The sequence below is a fragment of the Limulus polyphemus genome, unplaced genomic scaffold (assembly GCF_000517525.1).
Source record: "Limulus polyphemus unplaced genomic scaffold, Limulus_polyphemus-2.1.2 Scaffold3197, whole genome shotgun sequence".
Taxonomy (NCBI): Eukaryota; Metazoa; Arthropoda; class Merostomata; order Xiphosura; family Limulidae; genus Limulus; species Limulus polyphemus.
Window position 1 is genome coordinate 37,283 of NW_013668807.1, and position 20,931 is coordinate 58,213.

General features: G+C 31.3%; 1 protein-coding gene across 2 annotated transcripts in view; it reads left to right on the top strand.

The window, feature by feature from the left end:
* The first annotated feature begins 5,504 nt into the window (after positions 1–5,504).
* Positions 5,505–20,931, top strand: part of LOC106468872 (WD repeat and FYVE domain-containing protein 2-like) — a 35,043-nt gene continuing 19,616 nt past the window's right edge. Inside the window, exons 1-6 of one of the 2 annotated variants that reach the window (XM_013929320.2) lie at positions 5,505–6,376; positions 10,378–10,445; positions 13,486–13,559; positions 17,064–17,118; positions 17,487–17,637; positions 20,043–20,155. In XM_013929320.2, coding sequence (XP_013784774.1) covers positions 6,219–6,376; positions 10,378–10,445; positions 13,486–13,559; positions 17,064–17,118; positions 17,487–17,637; positions 20,043–20,155 — 619 coding nt within the window. In that variant the 5' untranslated portion in view covers positions 5,505–6,218. The remainder of the gene's footprint in view (positions 6,377–10,377; positions 10,446–13,485; positions 13,560–17,063; positions 17,119–17,486; positions 17,638–20,042; positions 20,156–20,931) is intronic. The other variant, XM_022397230.1, reaches the window with a different exon arrangement.

Consider the following 20,931-nt stretch of genomic DNA (forward strand, 5'->3'; position numbering starts at 1 on the left):
GATGACACGTTTTCAGCAGCGTCATTTGTTCCGTTGTTCACTTCTTTCCAACTGAAATGTCCTGGACTGTGATAACGCCAAAGCCTGTTGGCATGCACCACCTTTGGCTTACCTCGCCGACCACATTTTATTCGGAAATTCATGTCTGAGAGACGATCCACTATGTCACATGGGCCTTCCCACGGAGAAGACAACTTAGGAGACTTCCCTTTGGATTATACAACCACACCTTGTCTCCTGGTACAAAGCTGGCTTCAATAGATCTCTTATCATAACATAGCTTCATGGAATCAGCAGACGTTTTCAAGTTTGAACGCACTTGATGGTGAATATCATCCATCCTTTCAGATAACACTTTCACGAACTCTGACACATTTTCAGGCAACTCTTCGTAAGGTGGGCGTCCTGTTATCAGGTCCACTGGCAACCGAAGTTCCCAACCAAACATCAGCTTTGTTGGAGTGTATCCAGTGGATTCTTGCTCTGCTGTTCTATGGGCCATCAACAGTGGAGTGAGTAAGACATCCCAGTCATCTTGGCGGCTATTACAAAACTTTGCCAATTCCTGTCCCAGTGTCCAGTTGTACTTTTTTACCATCCCATCGGTCTGTGGATGAAGTGGCGTTGTTCTGGTCTTTCGTATGTCAAACAACTTGCAGCATTTATGGAACATAGCTGATTCAAAATTATGGCCTTGATCTGAATGCAGTTCGTGTGGCATATCAAACCTGAAGAAGAAATCACTAATAGCCGAACCTACAGTTGTAGCTTCCTGATTTGGTATTGCATATGCCTCAGGCCACTTGGTGAAATAATCCATCACCACACAAATGTACTTGTTTCCAGCACGAGTTTGGGGCAAAGGACCAGCAATGTCAACGGCTACTCTTGATATAACTTCAATGGGGCACGTCCCTTCTGCTTTGGTCCCCTTTTTGCACAACATGTACTGCAGGTTCTACATCATTCTTCCACATCTTGTCTCATACCTATTCAGTAAAACTCTTCCGTAGATTACTCAATGTCTTCTTAACTCCGAGATATCCTCCTGTTAAACTATCATGGGATTGACGCAGCACAACTTCCCGCAACTTTCTCGGTATAAATGTTTGCCAGGTCGTCACTTTCCCATCTGCAGTTTCCCATCTCCGGAGAAGAATACTATCTTCAATCTTCAACTGGTCCCATTGTGTCTACTAGTTCTTTGTCGCATGGCTTAAGCTAGATGTCTTCTCCCAAGCAGGGCGCAAAACACTTGCTTGTAGAAAATAAATTATTGGCTTTAATATCTATACTTGGTTCCACTTCACCATCAACAACTCCTTCAGTCACTTTGACTTCAGCTTGATGGCACCTGGTTAGTCCAACCTCTCTTTTAACACTTACTGGAATTTGGCCTTTGTTGTGCCCAAGCATAATTTTAATCAAAGTCAACTACACACTTCCTCGGTAGTAAGTAGTTCAACCCTAATATGCATGGGTCTTCAATGTCAGCCAAGTATACTTCGTGTCTGTCCTTGATGCCCATGAGCTCAATAGTTACCCACATTGGTCCTCACAACCTTGTATAATGTCCTGTTACAAACTGCCACACTTTGCTTACTATGGCTGAGATATGATTTGTTGCAAGTATCTTTCTCCATAGTCCTGGTTCCTCAAGTTGATCCATAATATTTTGTCTTCCAAACTAACGTCAGAAAACTGATAGTCTATAATATTTGGGTGGCTTGTTAGATCTATTTTAAATTTTAGAAATATCGCCCTTACTGAGACTAACTACATAAGTATGGATAATAAGTTTCATGCGAAGTCATTGGAGGACTCTGATGATGAAGTAACTATAATACAAAACTCAAATCAGGTCTACTGTATAATGACGTAAGTTGATTAAGGATATTCAGCTGTTCGACAGGAATGTATTTACTAAGAACCTGAATATTTTCATAACATAAATCTTTATCAGCCTCATCATAAACGAGCGACTTTATGACGAATTCTGAACCTGTGGATAAACATTTGAAATCACATTTCTTAACGAACTAAAAGGCTATATTGATCCAAATGTTATTGTTGGCGTATCAACCAATCATAGAAGCTACAACACAGCTTCTCTGTCAGTATATCTCATTTGTCTTCTCTTGTACAGCTGCATAAATACTTCTGCCATTTCCCTTCTCATCTTCACTTAATATGATTCAAAACAATAATCTGATCAGCCTCTACCACTGAATTTCAGACACAATCTCAAACAGATTTAATATGTTACAAAACTATAACTTTGAAAATTTAAGAATATTGAAGATAAGAAATGTATGCTTTAGGAGTCTGAAGTATGTAGTATTGGTACAGTACAAACTAATGCAGACCTTTACACATTCTGAAGACAATGTCACATCTATTCTAGGGAGTGAACCATACATTCCAGTCTTTTCAGCATGTAAATCTGAAATATATTGTGTCTAAGAACTCTTTGAACCATGTCTCAGTGGTTTGATGAAAATTTAATACACCTTTTTGTATACATAACTGTTTGTACAAGTACCACATGATATATTCTTCAATTTATGGCAGTTGTGTTTCACTTATTTGCCTAGGAAGTAGTGCCCAAGCTAGATTTGTGTCCTTTAATTCTTCTTCCCAAAGTTTCTGAAGTGTCATTTGTGGTGTTCATTCACCAGTGCGATGATTACATATTGTAAATTTTGACATCTCTGTTGCTTTAATGTATTTCACTCCCACACGATTTCTAGTATCAGGACTTTCAACAAATAGACAAGGTCTCACTTTATGGTGAGACAATCCATTGGCATTTTTGTATTACAGGCCTGGTTAACGACTTATAACAGTCATACTCTTGCAACTTTGGTATCACATGTGCAATCATTCCATACATATTTTTAAAGTTCATGGGACATTTTCATTATACTTGGTCCACAGAAATGATGAACTTCCTACCATTCAAGTAGTGTCAACAGTGTTAGACAAATATTAAAACTCCAAGTAATTGATTTTTCGTTTTGTAGAATATGTGCTTAGAATCCATCAGTACATAACCAGCTTAATTAAATTACAACTTCTTCTCTATCCTACACATTCGACAATACCACTCCAATTCCACTTTTGCTAGAATTAGTATCCCACAGAAATGAACAATGATTATGTGGTATGCCAACTCTGTAGCTTGTGCTAAAACACATATTAGTGACTGAAGTACATGGTCACAGACCTCAGTCCCCCAAAATATTCATTTTAGCTTTAGTCAAAGGAAACAACAACACATTCATCTCCAAGCAATTGAATAAAAATTATCGATAATACAACAAAAACTACAGGGCTATAATTTTTTCCACATTGAGCCAGTTTCTAACTGATGCAATCTTCACAGGGTTTGTCAGAGGTATGTCCCCTCCACAATGTGATAGAAGAATTCCGTTTGTGTATGCACACTGCTTTGGCTTTCATTTTTCCCCACCGAAGAACCATTCCTCAATTCTCAGAAGCAGACTAAAATTTGCGACCCAACGCCGAGGCATTTCAAAAAATAGATCAGGCATCTTTCCCATTACAGCTTTCATAGTATAAACTCCATCAGTTGCTCGAAACTAGCCGGCACCTTACACAGGCTAAATGACATGACATGGAATTCATACAGGCTGTATCACGTATCGAAAGCAGTTTTGGGCCCGTTTTCATTATTCATCTCAACAAGCCTGTATCTAGAAGCCAGATGTAAATTTCTGACTCAATGGGCACCTTCCAGTGCGTCTAGACATTTATTTGGCTGTGTGAGCAGAAATACATGAACACAGGACACCACATTCATCCATTGAAAACCAAGATATAGACTGCTGATGATCAAACACTTTCTGAAGGCAGTATAATTCCACCCTTCAGTATTTATCGTATCTAAACATTGGCTATATCTATAGAGTCCCAAAAAAGCTTCCATTGTAATTGTTTATCAGACATGTATTATCTGTATGTATTTGGAGGTAACTTACTGTTGTCTAATCCTAACAGCCATATGATGCCATAAACATTAGAGCATATTCAATCAGAAAATTATTGCGTTTGTACCACAATGTTGAACTTCTATTGCTTTCGCAATCATCATCCAATGTCATTGTATGTCTTGGTAATTGTGTGTTTGCTCTCAGACACTAGATAACAATGGGGACCATAGCTATACAGCTAGTTCCAGCCACTTCTACATTGCCTACCACGCTAATGATCATTCCAGCAGGAAGATAATTAGCCATGTATTCATAATTAAGACAGATAACAGAGCAAATTTGATGCAAGCTGACTAGTGTGCTCCCCATGTTGTTTGCAAGTAATGGCAAGTTCACAGCACCTCAGACAGCACTGTTAGAAATACGAAAAAGATTTGAGAATTCTTAATGTTATTCTGAAGAGATTCTGGTTATACTCTACTCTAGACTGAAAGAGTATAAGAATATGGCGTTTTTTATGGAGAAAACTATAACGTCATCTCTCTTAGTGCACGTGCTAACAACGTCATTAGTTGTCCCAAGTGAAAATAGGAATGGTTTAACCTCCAGATTATACTTTCTTCAAACGTCGTAGACGCAACATGATTGGGAGCGTGCAAGGGGGAGCTGGATGAATGCTTGAAGAAAAAGTGCTGAATATAGGCAGATGAGTGTTTGATGAAATTGATAGAACATCCACAATGGGTCAAAAGACCCCTTGTTGTCTCTCAGATGTTATGTTATTTTAAAAACTGAAACACAGAAGTATTATCGGATAGAGCATATACAAGATTCCAAAATATATATCTTACAACATTGTCGGTGAAAAACGTGCAAAAATATCTAAACGAGCCATGAGCCATGATTATGTGTAACTAACACATAAATAGGGCAAGTACTGCACAAAACGGATTTCTTATATGAGGAAGTCTATAAGCTCTCTGAACTCGATCATATCTGAAAATTTCGATAAATATTTATCTTTCTAAGCTAATAGAGAAAGAAAATACGATAGTTTGTGTATGTAAATTTATTCATTTTTTCTATTATGTGCTGTAATAGAAAGGGTGAGATACAACAGTTCTTTCAATTACTACACCCAGAGACTAGCCAACATTTATAGCGATAAACAACACAGTAGGTAATAAACTCTACATATTATCCAAGGTACAACACGACTTGGTTCTATATATTATCAAACACATTAGTAAGTTCAGTCAACATAATGTAAAGAGCCATCATTATATTAAACGAAATCGCATCATTCTTAGATGGTTGTTTTGTTAAAGATAGTTTGAATATTTATTAAAAGTATTGATACATTAAAATATTTATTTTGTTTGTAGTTTATGCTTAGTTTAATTGTACTTATTTACTGTTTTAAAATATTGTACGACATTTTATTCCCCCACATTTACTATATGATTTACCTATCTATCTACCTATATATATATATATATGAAAGAGGGCGCAATGCTATTAGTTATTCTGCGATATTTAGATAATTATGTGAAAGGGGTGTAATGAGAGTGTCAGGTGAAATTTCAATATCACTGAAGTGTCACTTTCATTTAACTGGCCGCTTTGTTGAACATGGTCAAATATAAAGTATAATCTTTATAATAGTTTTAACAATAGAGTATTATAGATTACATTTGTTTGCGCGACTACATGCGCATTAAGTCTAAGCTTGAAAGTTGACTTATCACTAATAGTGATATCTGTTGTCTACTCGCATGTGTAACGTCAGTGACAAGTCATGTGATTTTTATTTGGACTCTGAGACGTAGGGTTAAATAACTGTGAGAAGTTTTGTGTTTTGTAATAAGATGGTTTACTTCATCGTTAGAGACGAAAGTGAATGACATTTACAGCTAATTGGAAAGTTATTAATTTTGTACAAACATTAGTGTGAAGAAGGTTGTGTTACTGTGTATCTTTCCTATAAATAACATCTGCTTCTCGAATTTAAATTAGTATTTGACCTTTTTTGTATTTGTTGAAGTTACTAAATTCTAAAGACTGTACAGTGTATTAATGGTTTAAAAACTGTGTACTGTACTGTAGTTAAAAGCCTCCCATTATGTTGCAAGCTCTATTATTTTAACAAGTATCACTGATACTTCAGAACATCGTGTGTTTACTCAGTACAAGCTTACCCACAAGTGAGAAAACTTTCTAGTTATTTCTGTGAAAGGAAACTTGGAGCTTGTGTTAATAAAAATAATGGCAGCAGAAATTAAACCTGTTGGAGGAGCCTTAGGTAATTTGGGAAATTCACGTAAACCTCAACTTCTTAACAAGCTAGAAGGTCATCAAGATACTGTGAACATGGCAGTAATTATACCTGGAGAAGATGGGGTAATCAGTATTAGTGATGACAAGTAAGAATATTTTAAGTTCCATGCACTCTTTTTGAACTTAGAAATATGCTAGCCTAAGATGTTCATAGTCATCTCATCACTGTTAGATATTCAAATTCAGAAAATATATATGATGATGATGATGATATTATTGAGTAATCTTAATTTTTGAAAATTGTATAAGATAGGAGTGTGTTATAAACTGTAAATGCGGCTAGACTTTGGTGTTATTTACTGTAACAAAGACTTTGTAAATAATTTTAGTGATGTTACCGAATACTGATATTTTCCTTTTTAAAATGTGCAAACTGAATGTCAGAATTTTGAAATATTTATTGAATGTTTTTTAAATATGTTAAAAGTTGACAGAAAATGAGAATAAAGCGTTTTGTCACTTGTTGATCCTCTTATTTTAATTCTGAGGTTAAATTATTAGAATATTAGATAAAAAGGACAAAAATAAAGTAATTGCTCAATAAGCTAATTGATAGTATTACAAACATATACAATACATGTAAGTATATGATGAGTGAAAGAAAAAATAGAATATTATCTTTAAGGAATTAGAAAGAAAGAAAAAAAAAAGAATAGCCCCTTAACTGTTTCCTTTTTTTATTGATTAATAAAAATCTTCTTGGCACTTGTCACATATGTTGTTAAAAACTCTAACAATGAATATTAATTTCCTAATATTTTACTTTCAAGTGACTTGCTGATTTATATTGTACTTGTTATTATTAATTCATAGATAAAAGTAAATGAATGAAAAGTGGTGTTTAATTATTTTGACTCTCCGATTACGTTTTATGTCACTATAGTATGTAGATATAAACTTGTAAATAAAATATATTTGTGTAAATGTAAAATTAACAGTGAACTTGACATGTGTACACAACTGTTTATGCATGAACATGAAGCAATTTTTTGAAAGAAGGGAATAATGAGATACTACATCATTATTCCCATCAGTAGAAAAATTCATGTAGGTCATGTAATATAATACCTAAGTGGAAAATTAATAAGCACGCATGTTGTGTGTCCTAAAAATATTACAATTGATCCATAACACCTTCTCTTACTGTGCTCATTATTCATAATAAAATAAGTGCTAACCAATCTTTTTGTAAAATTCACTATTGAACTGAAAAAACAGTTTTTCATGGTAAATTCCATAAATTTTTTAGAAAGATTGTCTACTTATTAGTAAGTAGACAATCTTTCAGATTAACTGATAGAATTTTCTGTGAAAAACTGTTTTTAAGTGCTAATTGGTTTTAACATTTACCTCAATGTTTACAAACATTAAGCAAATTGTTAAAAACTCCAAGTTAATTTGGGATAAACTATTATTGCTGCTAATGATCCAAAAACTTTAGTAATAATGATAATACTACTGAATAGACCTTGTTGGTTAATAGTGAAATAAACATGTAAATAAAGTATACAAAAATCAAATCCAACTTTCAAGAGTTAGTGAATAAAGAATAAATGAGAACTAAAAGAATGTGACAAAGTCACTGAACAGCTAACTAAAATCTATTATCTAAGATAAAAAGAGTAAGCAGGGTGACAGAACTCTCTTCAGTCGATCAGGGTTACCTCACCACATATTGTAAAAGTGCCTCATACTAATTGAATTAATTGTAGACTTAAGGTTTCATATACACAAATGTGTAACTTAAAGTAACAATGTATACCACATCATCAAGAAAATCCTCTCACAAATTAATAATTCTTATGGAGAATTTTTACATGTAAATCTTGTGAACAAGAAACCTGGATTTTGAGCTTTCAGAGTTTTTGTTTATTACCCTTAATAACAAAGTTTCAATTTCCAGTACTTGTTAATTCATTATAAAGTTGTATTTTATGGAAACTCCCATTAGTAATACTTGCAGATGTACCCGTGAGAGGTTTATGAAAGTTAACAACTTATTTCTATGATTAAATTATTGATTTTATAGAGAACAGTTATTGTTTTGTTTTATCTATGTCTACATCTTTACTGGGGTTTGCGGCCATGTATGCAGTGATCACTTTTTTTTTTTTTTCTGTTGGTTGACCTTTCTGTTCTTCATAAGCTTCTCTTGCGTACTTTATTTGGCATGATCACATCCTGGCTGATGTGTAAAATATAAAAAAGAAATAATGTATGTATTAGGTGTCTTATAATATAGCACACACTGTTGATAGATGTTGTTATGAAGTGTTTATATCAATGAATGTTAAATCCCTCAAATATTGATGAGCTTTGGAAATGAAGATTTTAACAATTACTAACATAAAAATTTGTTTTTCAGAAATATGCTAGTGGATAATAAAGATTGGAAGTACATAAGAATAAAATTATTCATGTCCACTAGACTTGATTACTTAAGCAACATTTTCTTTCTTTTTTTAATCATTGAAAAGCAATAAGCAACATGTGACTTAAAAACGTCTCACTTGATATAAATGTCTATCATCAAAGTATGTATAAACAATGTGTGAAAAAAAAATCCCTCAAATGATTGATGGGATTTGAAAATGAAATGCAATTTTGGAATTAATATTTTACTAATTAGGACAAAAACAGAAACATCATTTATATTCCTAAGTATGACAGTAATGATTGAAAGTACATACTATATGTATACCCCATACAATAAAAGAGGAAATTGGAGAAATCCTATCAGTACCTCTAGTGGCCATTGCCACTGACTGATCTGTACTTTGCCATCAATGGACTATGAAATTATGTGTTTTAAAAGAAAAATAACTTCTTGACACATCCTGATGAAACCATATTTGACGGGTCCAAATACAAAAGCAAAGGAGAAGTTGGAGGACAAATGCACAAACTTCTTTCAAATTATAGTAGGATACTGTGGACAACATGGAACCACTTGACCCTTCAAGGCTGTCCATGCACACCCACCCTCTGCAAAAGTAAAATGTTAATGATTTGATTTTAGATTTTTGTGACCTTGACGTATGACTTTGTCTACTCAAACACTAATCACTTCTAAGTTGGTTCATAGTCCAAATGTATAACAACTTTCATCCAAATCCATTTTGCCATTTTCAAGACATCTTGCTGACAAACACACACAGGAATGAAAATATAACCTGTCTACCTTCGGTGGCAGAGATAATAATTAAATGATTCGTGTCAATTCTAATATTTACCACAGAATATTTTTAGTATTTTTCTTATAAAAACAGAAGATTATAAAATGCTTAAAAGCTTAACCATCTCCTTGTCTTCAATAAAAAACATGCCTGCCTTTAAGTGCCAGTTTCACATCCTAACCTTTTTTGTACTTAAAAGTCCATGTTGTCAAGTTTCAAAAGAGTCAGTCAACTGTTTCTCTTACGACCTTTTGGATTTGCTGATTTGTAGCCTTCCTGTAGTACTGTAAATCTTCCAACCTATCTATGAATTTATACTTCATAAACCTATAGTATGCATCCTTGATTTGCTCCATTGCTTTTAGCAAGGCAGTTAGGTTTTATATTTCCTGTTAGTTTTTATCTGTTTTAAGAAACGTCTTTCTTGAATTGAAAAGCAATTTGTTTTTCAACATTACTCAAACCTCTCCATCACCTATTAATTCTTACTGAATTCACTGATGACAAATCTTGTAATATGGCCTCTGAATTGGCTTTCTGAAAATTGAGGATTAAATTTTCATTTCTTGTATATCACCATGTAGCAAAGAATCAAATCTAGTCCTTTCTGCTTAAACTCTTGCAATCATACCCTTGTTAGTGGTTAACAATAAATTTAAAATGGCACTACCCCCCCCCCCCCACCACACACACACACACACATCAATTTGTCTCTCTCTCACCACCTGGTATAGAAAATTGCTATTTGTTGTTTATATCTTGCATTTCAGTGTTAAGACGTTTACTTGCCAAGGTTAATTACTGTTTTTACACTTTATTTTATACAGTTTATAGAATTTTTATGGTTAATATGTATATTGTGCAGATTTGTGTGCTTTAAACAACCATTTCTGAAGTTATATTTATCTTAGGACAGTGAGAATTTGGTTAAAGAGAGACACAGGACAGTACTGGCCAAGCATCTGTCACTATATGCCTTGTGAGTATTACTAAATATTTTTCAAAGGTTCTCTATTCTTAGCATTAGATGCCTTGTATTCATTCAAATGAAGTACATGTATATTTCTTAATGATTTATGATGCTGAATAATAACCTTAGTTTCTGACATTACAGTTGAGCCTGTACTTTAAGAGACCTGTCGTAGCAATTTCACTTTTGGGGTGGGTAAGTTATAAAGCATAGACAATAATTCACAGTAGAAATATTATTAAGCTGCATTATTTAGTGTTTAAAAATATAATGGGCCTAATACTACTGTCTTATGACAAGTATAATTATTTTTGTAATGGTTTCAATAATTGATTGCTTTACATGACCATAATCAATGTAATCTATGTTTAGAGGTAATTAATTAATTTCCTAACTTTAATACACAGCATGATATAATGAAAACCTGATATTCATTTTGATAACTCAAGAACAGGCCCAGTTTTCAAATTTAGGAGATGGTTCAATAGAAGATGAATTGCACTATGAAGTCTTTCTTTTTTTTTTATTTCAACTTTCATAATTAAATATGTAAGAAATTCTTTCTTACATAATTTTTAATTTTTTAGCACCTGTATTATTTTTTTACCATCTTGCACATGTTTTTTTGCAATCTTTCGCAAAATACAAACAAACAAAATGATTCTTCCCATCTTTACTTTCCAAGTAGTTCATGACATCAACAAGATGATTTATTATGAGTCAGAATAATCAATCCAAAGATGTAGGAATATAACTTTCACAGTAGTCTTCCCTGTTGTATTCTTGCACCACTGAAGTTATATGCTCAGGAGTAAAAAAAAAAAAAACTAAGCCAAATGTAGAACAGAATAATGTGTCAAATTGCACCATGCCCTAAAACATATAATTTTTCTTATTCTGAAAACTATACAGGAAAAAATTTAATTATAAAATTTTAAAGTTAAAGCATTTGTAAAGTGTACTTTATACACTGCAATTATCAGCTATGTATAATGTTAAACGAGTTACTGTGCAGTTAATCCAATGCATCAGCATAGGTCATGTTAATAAACAAACAGAACATTATGCATATATTATGAAAAAAAGTCTGCTATTTGTATGACAAAAGTGGTACATATCCATCTTGGCTAGAATGATAACTTGCATAATTGCTTTCCACATTCCATCCCCCACAGATGTGTTGAATGCTAGTAAATCCTCCAAAGATGAGATACCTCAACCAACATAGATTGGAAGCTTCAGATTTATTGGGGTGATTTTACAACAATGCCAATAACACACTTATAAAAGGAGAAGTATTGTATGATGTTTCTTAGCAAATAAAGTTTACACTTTATATAAATATTATTTTCATCCATCATTATGATCTTGTATCAAAAAAGGGCTAAAAGTGCATATCAAGTGTGGTGACCATCAATATATATAATTAGGTATTGTACACATGCATTACACATGTACATTTTACAGTGAATTTTGTCTTGTAGATTGTAAAATTGAAAATGACTTAATTGAAGATATTTTCATGTAGATTTTATAGTTTAATCCTCTAAAGAAACTTTTTCCTGCTGTTAATTAATCAGATTTTAATCCAGAAGAGATACTTTGATTTTTACATTTCTCTATTTTAGATTTGCAGAATATAGTTTATTTGTGAAGTTTCGATGAAACCATTATGCTTAACTCAGTTGAATGTGAAATGTGATATTGTTTGTTATTTGTCAAGGTTGTAAGGAGTTTTGACACAAGTGTCCAAATATTTTTGTCAGCTACAAATGTGCTGTAGATGTATTGTAATCAAATTAATTATATTAATGCACCAGTTAATTTTAATACAATATACTACATGCACATCATAATTAAGTCTAATTACTAATTGTAATTATTACTGTAGAAGTTTAGTAACTCTTCTGGTAGAAGCTATTACATAAATGGATAGTACATACAAAGCATATCAACGGTATTGTGTCACAAAGGATGTGGCTCATTGATTGCATTTATCTCTGTGTATCTGGGTGTAAAGTGAGAAAAGAGTTCTACAGACAGGAAAATATACATGTACAAGCAGTTATCTCATATGGACACTTATTATTGGTCTGGCTAGTTTGTTACTTGACTGCATGCTTAAATTTTTGTATTCTCATTGTACTAAACCTATTAAAGTAATAACTTAATTTTGTAACTGTTCAGAAGTTAACCACCAACATCTACATGTTGCTTTGTTACTGATCTTTTTTTTTAATTGTTACCAGTAGAAGATAAGAGCTTATGTACCCAAGTGATTTTGAGCTATTTTAAGTGGATGTGTTCACTCACCAAGGGTATAAAGTATATAATACAACTAATGATAGGAAAGTCATTGTTAAAATATTAAATATGTGTACCTATACAAGTTCATGATATAATGAACTACAATTTGTTACACACAAAATGAGATACTATTTGCTTTTGAAAGAACAAGTTGACAAAAATAACACATTATCAATTATGCATCATTTTAATCAAGTGTGTATAAATTTTTTATAAACTATTTACCTCATTAACTACAGGTAAGAGTGAAGTGACTCCTTAAAAATACTTGTGTACAACTGTTCCACCTCCTGACCAAAAATTAAATGCAGTTTTTCATTGCGTGTTGTGTATAAGATTATAACCAGAAAAGGCAGTCAGTGTAAAATAATAAAACTTTACATTTGTGTAGCTTTTAAATTTTACTTATTCTGTACAAGAACGATAAATATTGCTGTTCTTGATGTGCAAGTCCCTTGCTTGAGCTCCATCATCTCATTTATGGAGGATTAATAAAATAATTTAAAGAAGGTGTGAATATTTTGTGTGTGTGTTATTAAATGATGGATTACATGTTAAATTGTTACCCTAAATGTAGATAAACATTAATAAGAAAAGTTGGTTTATAACATTATTTATTACTGTTGTATAATGTATTATTAAAAAAAAACATTTATACAAGTCCATGTATAGTTAGATATGTATTTTTTCATATTATTGTAATTGGGTAACTTCTTTATATTTTCTCTTAATATTTTTATAGCTGCAGCAACATGTATGGACTATAACTCAGAAACTAAAAGACTCTTTGTAGGAATGGAAAATGGCTCAATATCTGTAAGTATTAGAATGTTAGATGTGTGACTTGCATGATGCAAACTTGTGTTCAGGTTGCATATGTATATTTTAGTTATTTACTGGAATAATTTCAAATTAAAGAAATTGATACATATGTGTGTACTGTATGATAATTGGTCATTTCTAACCATATCATTGAAAAGGATATACTTCTTTAATCTGGTGGATTTTATATCTTGTATGAAACAAGAATGTTACAGTTTTTACTTGAGTAATACTTTTTGCAATTGTGATTATTTCTGGATTCCAAATTAAAATAATTTTGAGCAGACTTGAATTTTTTGTTTAACCTAGCAGCTGTAGATGAACTTCATAATAATAATACAGAATACCATTTTGTATTTTGGGGCATTGCTCTAAAAGAATTAAAATAAATTTGTGAGTAAAAAATAATGTTTTATTAAATAATAGTTATCAAAACTGCTAATTTGCTTTTCAGCATTTCTTCTTGAGTCAATACCTAATTTATAGTTGATGATGATAATAAAAATACGCATGATTTTTTTTTTTGTTTGATACTTTATTTTTCTGTGTATTTTACAGAGTTTTAGTCAGTCACATTAAAATTCAACCAAAGTACTCTGTTATTGTGGTATATGAATAAATGTGGCAGCAAAATGCAGTTAATAATCAAATTTTAATATTATGTAGGTTTTAAGTTCTTAATTTTATAAGGCAATATTTTAAAAAATCCTGAGTTTCCCATAGTATGAGGTTTGTGACATTTGCTCTCTTGGTAATAATAATGATTTCTCATGAGGTACGCTCATGGAAACTTCGAGTAACCTTTACATTATGTAATTTGATAGGGTAACATGAGCTACACATTCGACAAGTGATTTGCAACTTATGTGGTGGGAATATTAGTTAAGGTTCAAAGGACAATAAAATTGAAGTATAAACAGGTGTATATTGTTATGAGTTTAAAGGTATTTAGGATAAACAAATGTAGTTTCATGTTTCAAGTTGAAGTCATTCCAGAAAGAAAAAAGGTAATATATAATTTTTTAATTGTTTTTTTTTTTGGTGGTTATGAGGTCGGTCAAATTGACCAATCTCGTATAGAGTTAGGGTAAAGAAAATGGCAGATAAAAATATAAAGTTTTACTGAAAGAAAATGAAATTTATTTTGGAGGTTTTACGGATAATGCAAATGAAATTTGAGATTTTTCAGATGAAGAAAAATTTTTAATCTTAACATGAAAATTACTTTGCATTCAGAGCAGTCAATAGTTTGACTTCGTATATTCATGGAGAAATTTTTAGGGAAAGTATTTCATTAAAAATTTCTTTTTTTTTTTTTCTTGTCTGCAAATGACTTGACGATTACTGAAAACTTGCAAAATTTTATGAGGTTACACAAAACATATTAGGAGTTATAGTATGGAAACTATAAAGATCAGTTTGGGGTCATGAAATCGGCCGAGCCCATACCAAGAAAGTTAATACTGTGATCCTGTTAATATCAGGTCAAATCAATCAGGATTTTTGTTGTTTTTTTATATATATTTTTGTAACATTTTATCTATAACTAAAATTACAGGTGTTAAATTCATTTTCAAAGTTGTTATACTAGATTTAAAACTTTTTATTTGACACAGAAGTAGGGATGTGTGTCAGATTCAGTCTTTGCCATTCTCCTGTTTACTAAACAAAAAATTGTTTACTTTTAAAACAGGATTGCAGAAAGTATTTATCATTTAATTTGGAAATACATTTATGATTACAGTATATATCAAGTAAGATTTTGGTGATGAACTCCTACCTACCACTCAATACTGAAAAGGGTTCATTTCATTTATGATTAAAACAGTTGGTACATGATGATAAAGAAATCAACATTTGCAATTTCTGTAATGTGCACAGAAATACTCAAACCTGTTCAAGTCACTGAAATCACTGATAGTATAGAAAAAATTGTATTTTGTGCTTCAGTATACTTAAATTTTCATCAATTTGGTACCATAAACAATGAAACAATAGGTTGATGGTTTGTGTGAAACTACATGACAATATTGGGGTTTGCAAAGGTCATGAAAATCCTGGTAAGTCATGGAATTTTGTAAGGAAGAGCTACAATTACAATAGAAGCTTTAGTGGCAATAAACACAGAGGTAACAATATTCTCAGTGTTATGGTGTGGGGAACCCAGCATTATGATTGGGTTACTTGTATAATTGTGTGTCAAAAAGTCAGATTTACTACTCAATAGGTATTGACTTGGTTTTGAATGTAGTTGTTTAACCATTTTTGAATGCAGTCTATTCAGACTTTGTCCTGATTTTGGATGATTTATAATGTCATACTTTCAGGCTTCTGATATACAGCTACAACTTTGAACAAGATACTAAAGAGATCATAGATTGGCCAACAAAACCTGATTAAAATCCAATAGAACACTGGAACATCTTTACGTGCCATGCAGGTCACATGTTGTCTGTGAACTTCACATTACATTGACTGAGGAGTAGAAAATGATCACCTATAATGTCTTAGAGCTAGACAATTTAAACAATATAGTCAATGACCTATGAGCAGTGATTACTTCAATTAGTGTCACGTAAACCAATTAATTAATTACAATTACAATTAAATCAGTTAATTGAAATTAGTGTTTCCAATTATTTCTCTAGTTATTCCAGCAGTAAATTAATCAAAATTACGATTGAATCAGTTGTCATGAACATAATCAATTAATTGAAATTAGGATTCTTGATTATTACTATTTTTAATAAACCAACTATCCAAGTAATCAAAATGTTGTTATTATAAATGTTTGTTACACGTAATGGAGTAATTTTGAACTGCTGGCTAGAGGAAAGTTAACTGGCAGTTGCACCCACTGCCAACTTTTGTCTTCTTCTTCTTGAACTGCTGACTATATGAAAGACAAATATCTAGCAGAATATGCTTGTACATGCTGTGGTCTGAGGAACACTGTACTAACTGTTAATTGAATATACTCAATTAGCAAGTATTATTAATTGCTAAACTAGAATGTCTTCCACCAACTGATCAGAAGCATCCCATGTATTTCTAGAGACAGTATCAATTCCAGGAAGCCTAAAACCAATATTGGTTTTTTTCTTTTTCTTCTTCTTCTTCTCTCTCTCTCTCTTTTCAAATGTGACTCTCTCAGACCCTAACGCTGGACACCAAGGTACTTATGTTCCACATGTTGCCACTTCTGGTGTATTATCAATAAAACTTAATGAATAAGTTTTATTCAGTTTCAGAGAATAAATAGTGCATCTAAGGTTTACTTTTGAATCTTCCACTGCCATGTTTATTGTAGTTTAACAATTCTTAGAGTAACGTGTATATTTTTGTACAAACAGAAAAACATGGCATTTTACAAGTGCTTGTACATAGCTTATTATGTGCAATTAAGAGATAATAGCCTGAAATATTTTACAGATGATGTTTTGTTAAACAATTTTGAAATGTAATTCTTATATAAGTATATTTTTTATTTTAACTTAGGAATTTCAAGTAGCTGAGGACTATAATAGAATGGCTCATCAGCGTAATTACCTGGGTAATGTGCTTTGTCAACTTGTAGTTGTTTTAAGAGATTTTGGACTTGCATGTGTATGTAATTTTGTTTTTAAAGAAAAGAATGGTTTTGCTAATAAAGTCAATGTAGCCAGTGTTCAACTCTGTAGAAATGATATTGATCACCTTGAATTCCCTAAAAATTTTAAGAGGTTTCATTAGACATTTTTCATATTTTTAGAATTGTATATATTTTTAACATCCATAGAGATGGCACATACAATAGTGAATTACTTTTAGTTAGTTCAGTCATTTAAAAAGAAAACTGTTTTTTAGAATTACTTTTACTGTTAGTTAAATGTAATTGTACTCTTATTTGCTTGATTTTTAATGTGTAATGTTTGTAATTAGCTCATCAAGCCCATGTGACTGGAGTTGTGTTTTCACTAATCACTGAATGGGTACTTAGTGTGGGACGGGACAAGTACTTTCAGTGGCACTGTTCTGAGTCTGGACGAAGATTTGGTGGCTTTCACTGTAATGCTTGGTGTACAGCTCTGCAGTATCCTTCTGTAACAGTTCTAGTTCTTAGTCCTTAAACAAGTTCTATAGTCTGATACTTCAGCTGATTGTAATGAAGTTTTGAAGTTTACTTTTTCAAAAATAGTTCAATTATATCAATACAAGAAGCTTTAAATTCAGTGTATGTATTACAATCAAAAGTAAATTTTATATTATTTGCTGTGTATTTATCTTTTTTAAACTTGATATAGCATTTAACACTCGTCAGTTTTAGCAACAGTATCATATGGTTAACTAAACTAGAATTATTTGAGATGTTTTGGTTCATTAAATCAATTGCCACTTGGTATATTACACTCAACTTGAACTATATTATATGTATGAGGTTTATTTTTTACATGAACTGTAACTGCACCAAGATGAGTTATCCAATTTGTCAGTATTTAGTTGTTTTTTAATAGGACTACAAACTAAAAGCTGCTTATTGTGTGTTCTTTAAATTGTTTTTTAAACTAATATCTAATAAATTAGTTTTATAACTTATTTTTTGTCACTTTAGTATTTGTAATGCCAACCACAATAACAGACTATTATTGTGATCTACATACATTTTTGTAATTAACAAAGATCTATGAATGTCTTAGTAAAACCATAATGTATTTTTTTCCCAAATATTTATTCTATACAGTATTTAGAGTTGCATTTAATTTATTCTAATTTGATTCCAGTGTTGCATAATGTATTTACTAACCAGTTATTTTGTATAGTTTCTATAGTTGCATATGGCATGCATTTTATAAGTTTATATTTGTAAGAATTTAATTTACTGTCTCATTATCAGAAATATCGATAGCATTAAATACTTACTGTTCTTGTCTTCTTGTTATGATTCAAAGACAAACTATCATAGAAAAAAAAAGATAATGGAATTGTATATCAGGTAGCTGAGAACAAAGAAAAATTGAATTATAATATCTGCATTTTATATAATTTCCTTTTTATTTTTAAGCTTAAAATAATTCTGTTCTACAGTTTCTTTTCACTGGAAAGTAATATACTATCTGGTAAATATGAATTATGTTTGATATTAATTACTGTGTTCTTTTGTAGTATAATTTATTGGATGTGAAAGCAAAAGAATAAGATGATTGGAACATTAATTTTATCACATGGAACAAGAATATTACTGATACTTTTTTGGTAAACACAACAAACATCATTATTTATTTTAAAGTACAAATGTTAAGGTCATCAAATTTTGTAAAGTGATTCATTAATTGCATTTGTAACAGTTTTGTGTTACACTGTAAACATTTCGTTCGCCTAGGATAATTTTGGGGAATGTCTGAATCATTTTTGTTCCATTTCATATAATATAGCTACTACCAAATGTAATCCATTAATTTTAACCAACTAGTAAACTTTTATTGCTCTGTAAAACATGAATTTATAAACTGCTTGTGTATTATACTAGTTAGTATTGAAAAATGATTTATTATCAGTAAGAAGCATGACATTAAATTACTTTACATGTTACATCTAGCTGCAGCATTTTGTGAACTTCAAAAGTTAATATCATTTCACTTAAATCTCACTGTTTGTGGCTGATTAGGAGTATACTGGTGTAAACTTAGTGAAATGTCATGTAGTAGTGGCTTGACATCTGTAGTAATGTAGATAAATAGTTCATGATTTCTTGTGTGTTATTTAAATTACAAAGTATATTATCATAAAGATATCAGTAAATTGCTAGTCTTTTCAAGACACAAGGGTTTGGAAAATTTTTGAAAAGTGAAACTTAAAAATCTTACTGAATACTTTGAAACCTCTCGTATCATAATTTTGTGACTCCCAAATTTTTGTTGTTTACTTGAGTACTTGTATTACAATTAGAAAAATAATTGTTAATAAATATGTTTAACTATGATTCATCTGCAACATTATTTCCAATTTAAATGTCAAATGTTCAGAAATGTTAAACATTAGTTATTCCATAAAACTCTTCTTCATAAAAGCTAACGTAAACTTTTATGTAGGAAAAAAATTCATTAAACTAATTAACTTGAAAATATAGATATTTTAAATCAATTTTTGGTTTTTTAGCAAATGTAACTGAACAGACACTTTTTTTTTTTTTTTTGCAGTATCTTTTTATTTTAAATGTTAGAATAACAGTTTTTACCTTTTTGTTTGCTTCCATTTTCTATAACTTTTACAGTCTTTTGCAATTTACAGTTTTACTGTTCACTAAATTAAATAAAGCTTAAACATAGGAGTAAAATATCAGTAAAGTCTACATTGTTATTGTTAGTAAAATTTTTACACCCATATTTATGTGTTTCTGGATACAGTTATTTTACATGTTTATGTTTAAGCACAAGCTATAAGAAATATTGCTTTTGAATTCATTTAATTATGGTTACATGTACCTTGATTATAAATCAGATTTGACATGCAGTCTAAGCATGCCTTTATTGGAGATTACTCTGGACAGATAACTATGCTGAAAATAGAATCTAGTGGCTATAAACCTGTTACAACACTTAAAGGTCATTCAGGTCAGTTTGTTCACATTACACAAGTTCCTTAGGGCTGTCAGCTCTAATGGCACTTTGTAGAAGTTTCTAGATATAAGAGCGCCTGTGCTTGTTAACATTGGAGTAAAATTTGTAGGTACCAAAATTCCATTGCATCATTTTTACATATGATAAAAAATGAAAAAGTGTTGAAAACCTCGTTTCGGCTGCTGAAATGTTCAAACTTGTGTTTAAGAGTTTGAATAGCAATGTGGCAGTTTTGGTTTGTACAAAGTACTAGCAAGTGTTAGTGGGTTAGCCATATAGCTCAGTTGGTAGAACAAGAGGTCTTGTTTAAATTCAGTATTATGGTAGTAGATCATGTTGTAAGGTCAATAAAAGTTAATTTATTTTGAAACATTCTGGTAAAAAATGTATGTAATTAACAGTTACTTAGTTTGTTTTTATTTATGATACATGTGAAGTAAAATAAAATACTATTAATTTTTTAGAAGTACTTCCAACTATCTGTCCTTACCTGGCATTGCCCAGATATTAATTGAACAGAAGGCTGAGGTTCAGCTATTTTTAAACAGAAATTATCAAAATTTTCCTTTTCACGTCAAATGCATAAAGGTACTGATAGTGAAAAGAAAGACTGTACTGTATTCAAGCATTCTATTTATATGAAATTAGATGGGGGGGGTGTGATATTCTATCTCGCATGAATTTTCCTTTATTAGTAAATTTTGTGTATGTATTAGGTCGTCAAGAAATTGTTGCTTTTTTGTTTTTTTAGATTAAAAAACCCAAATAAC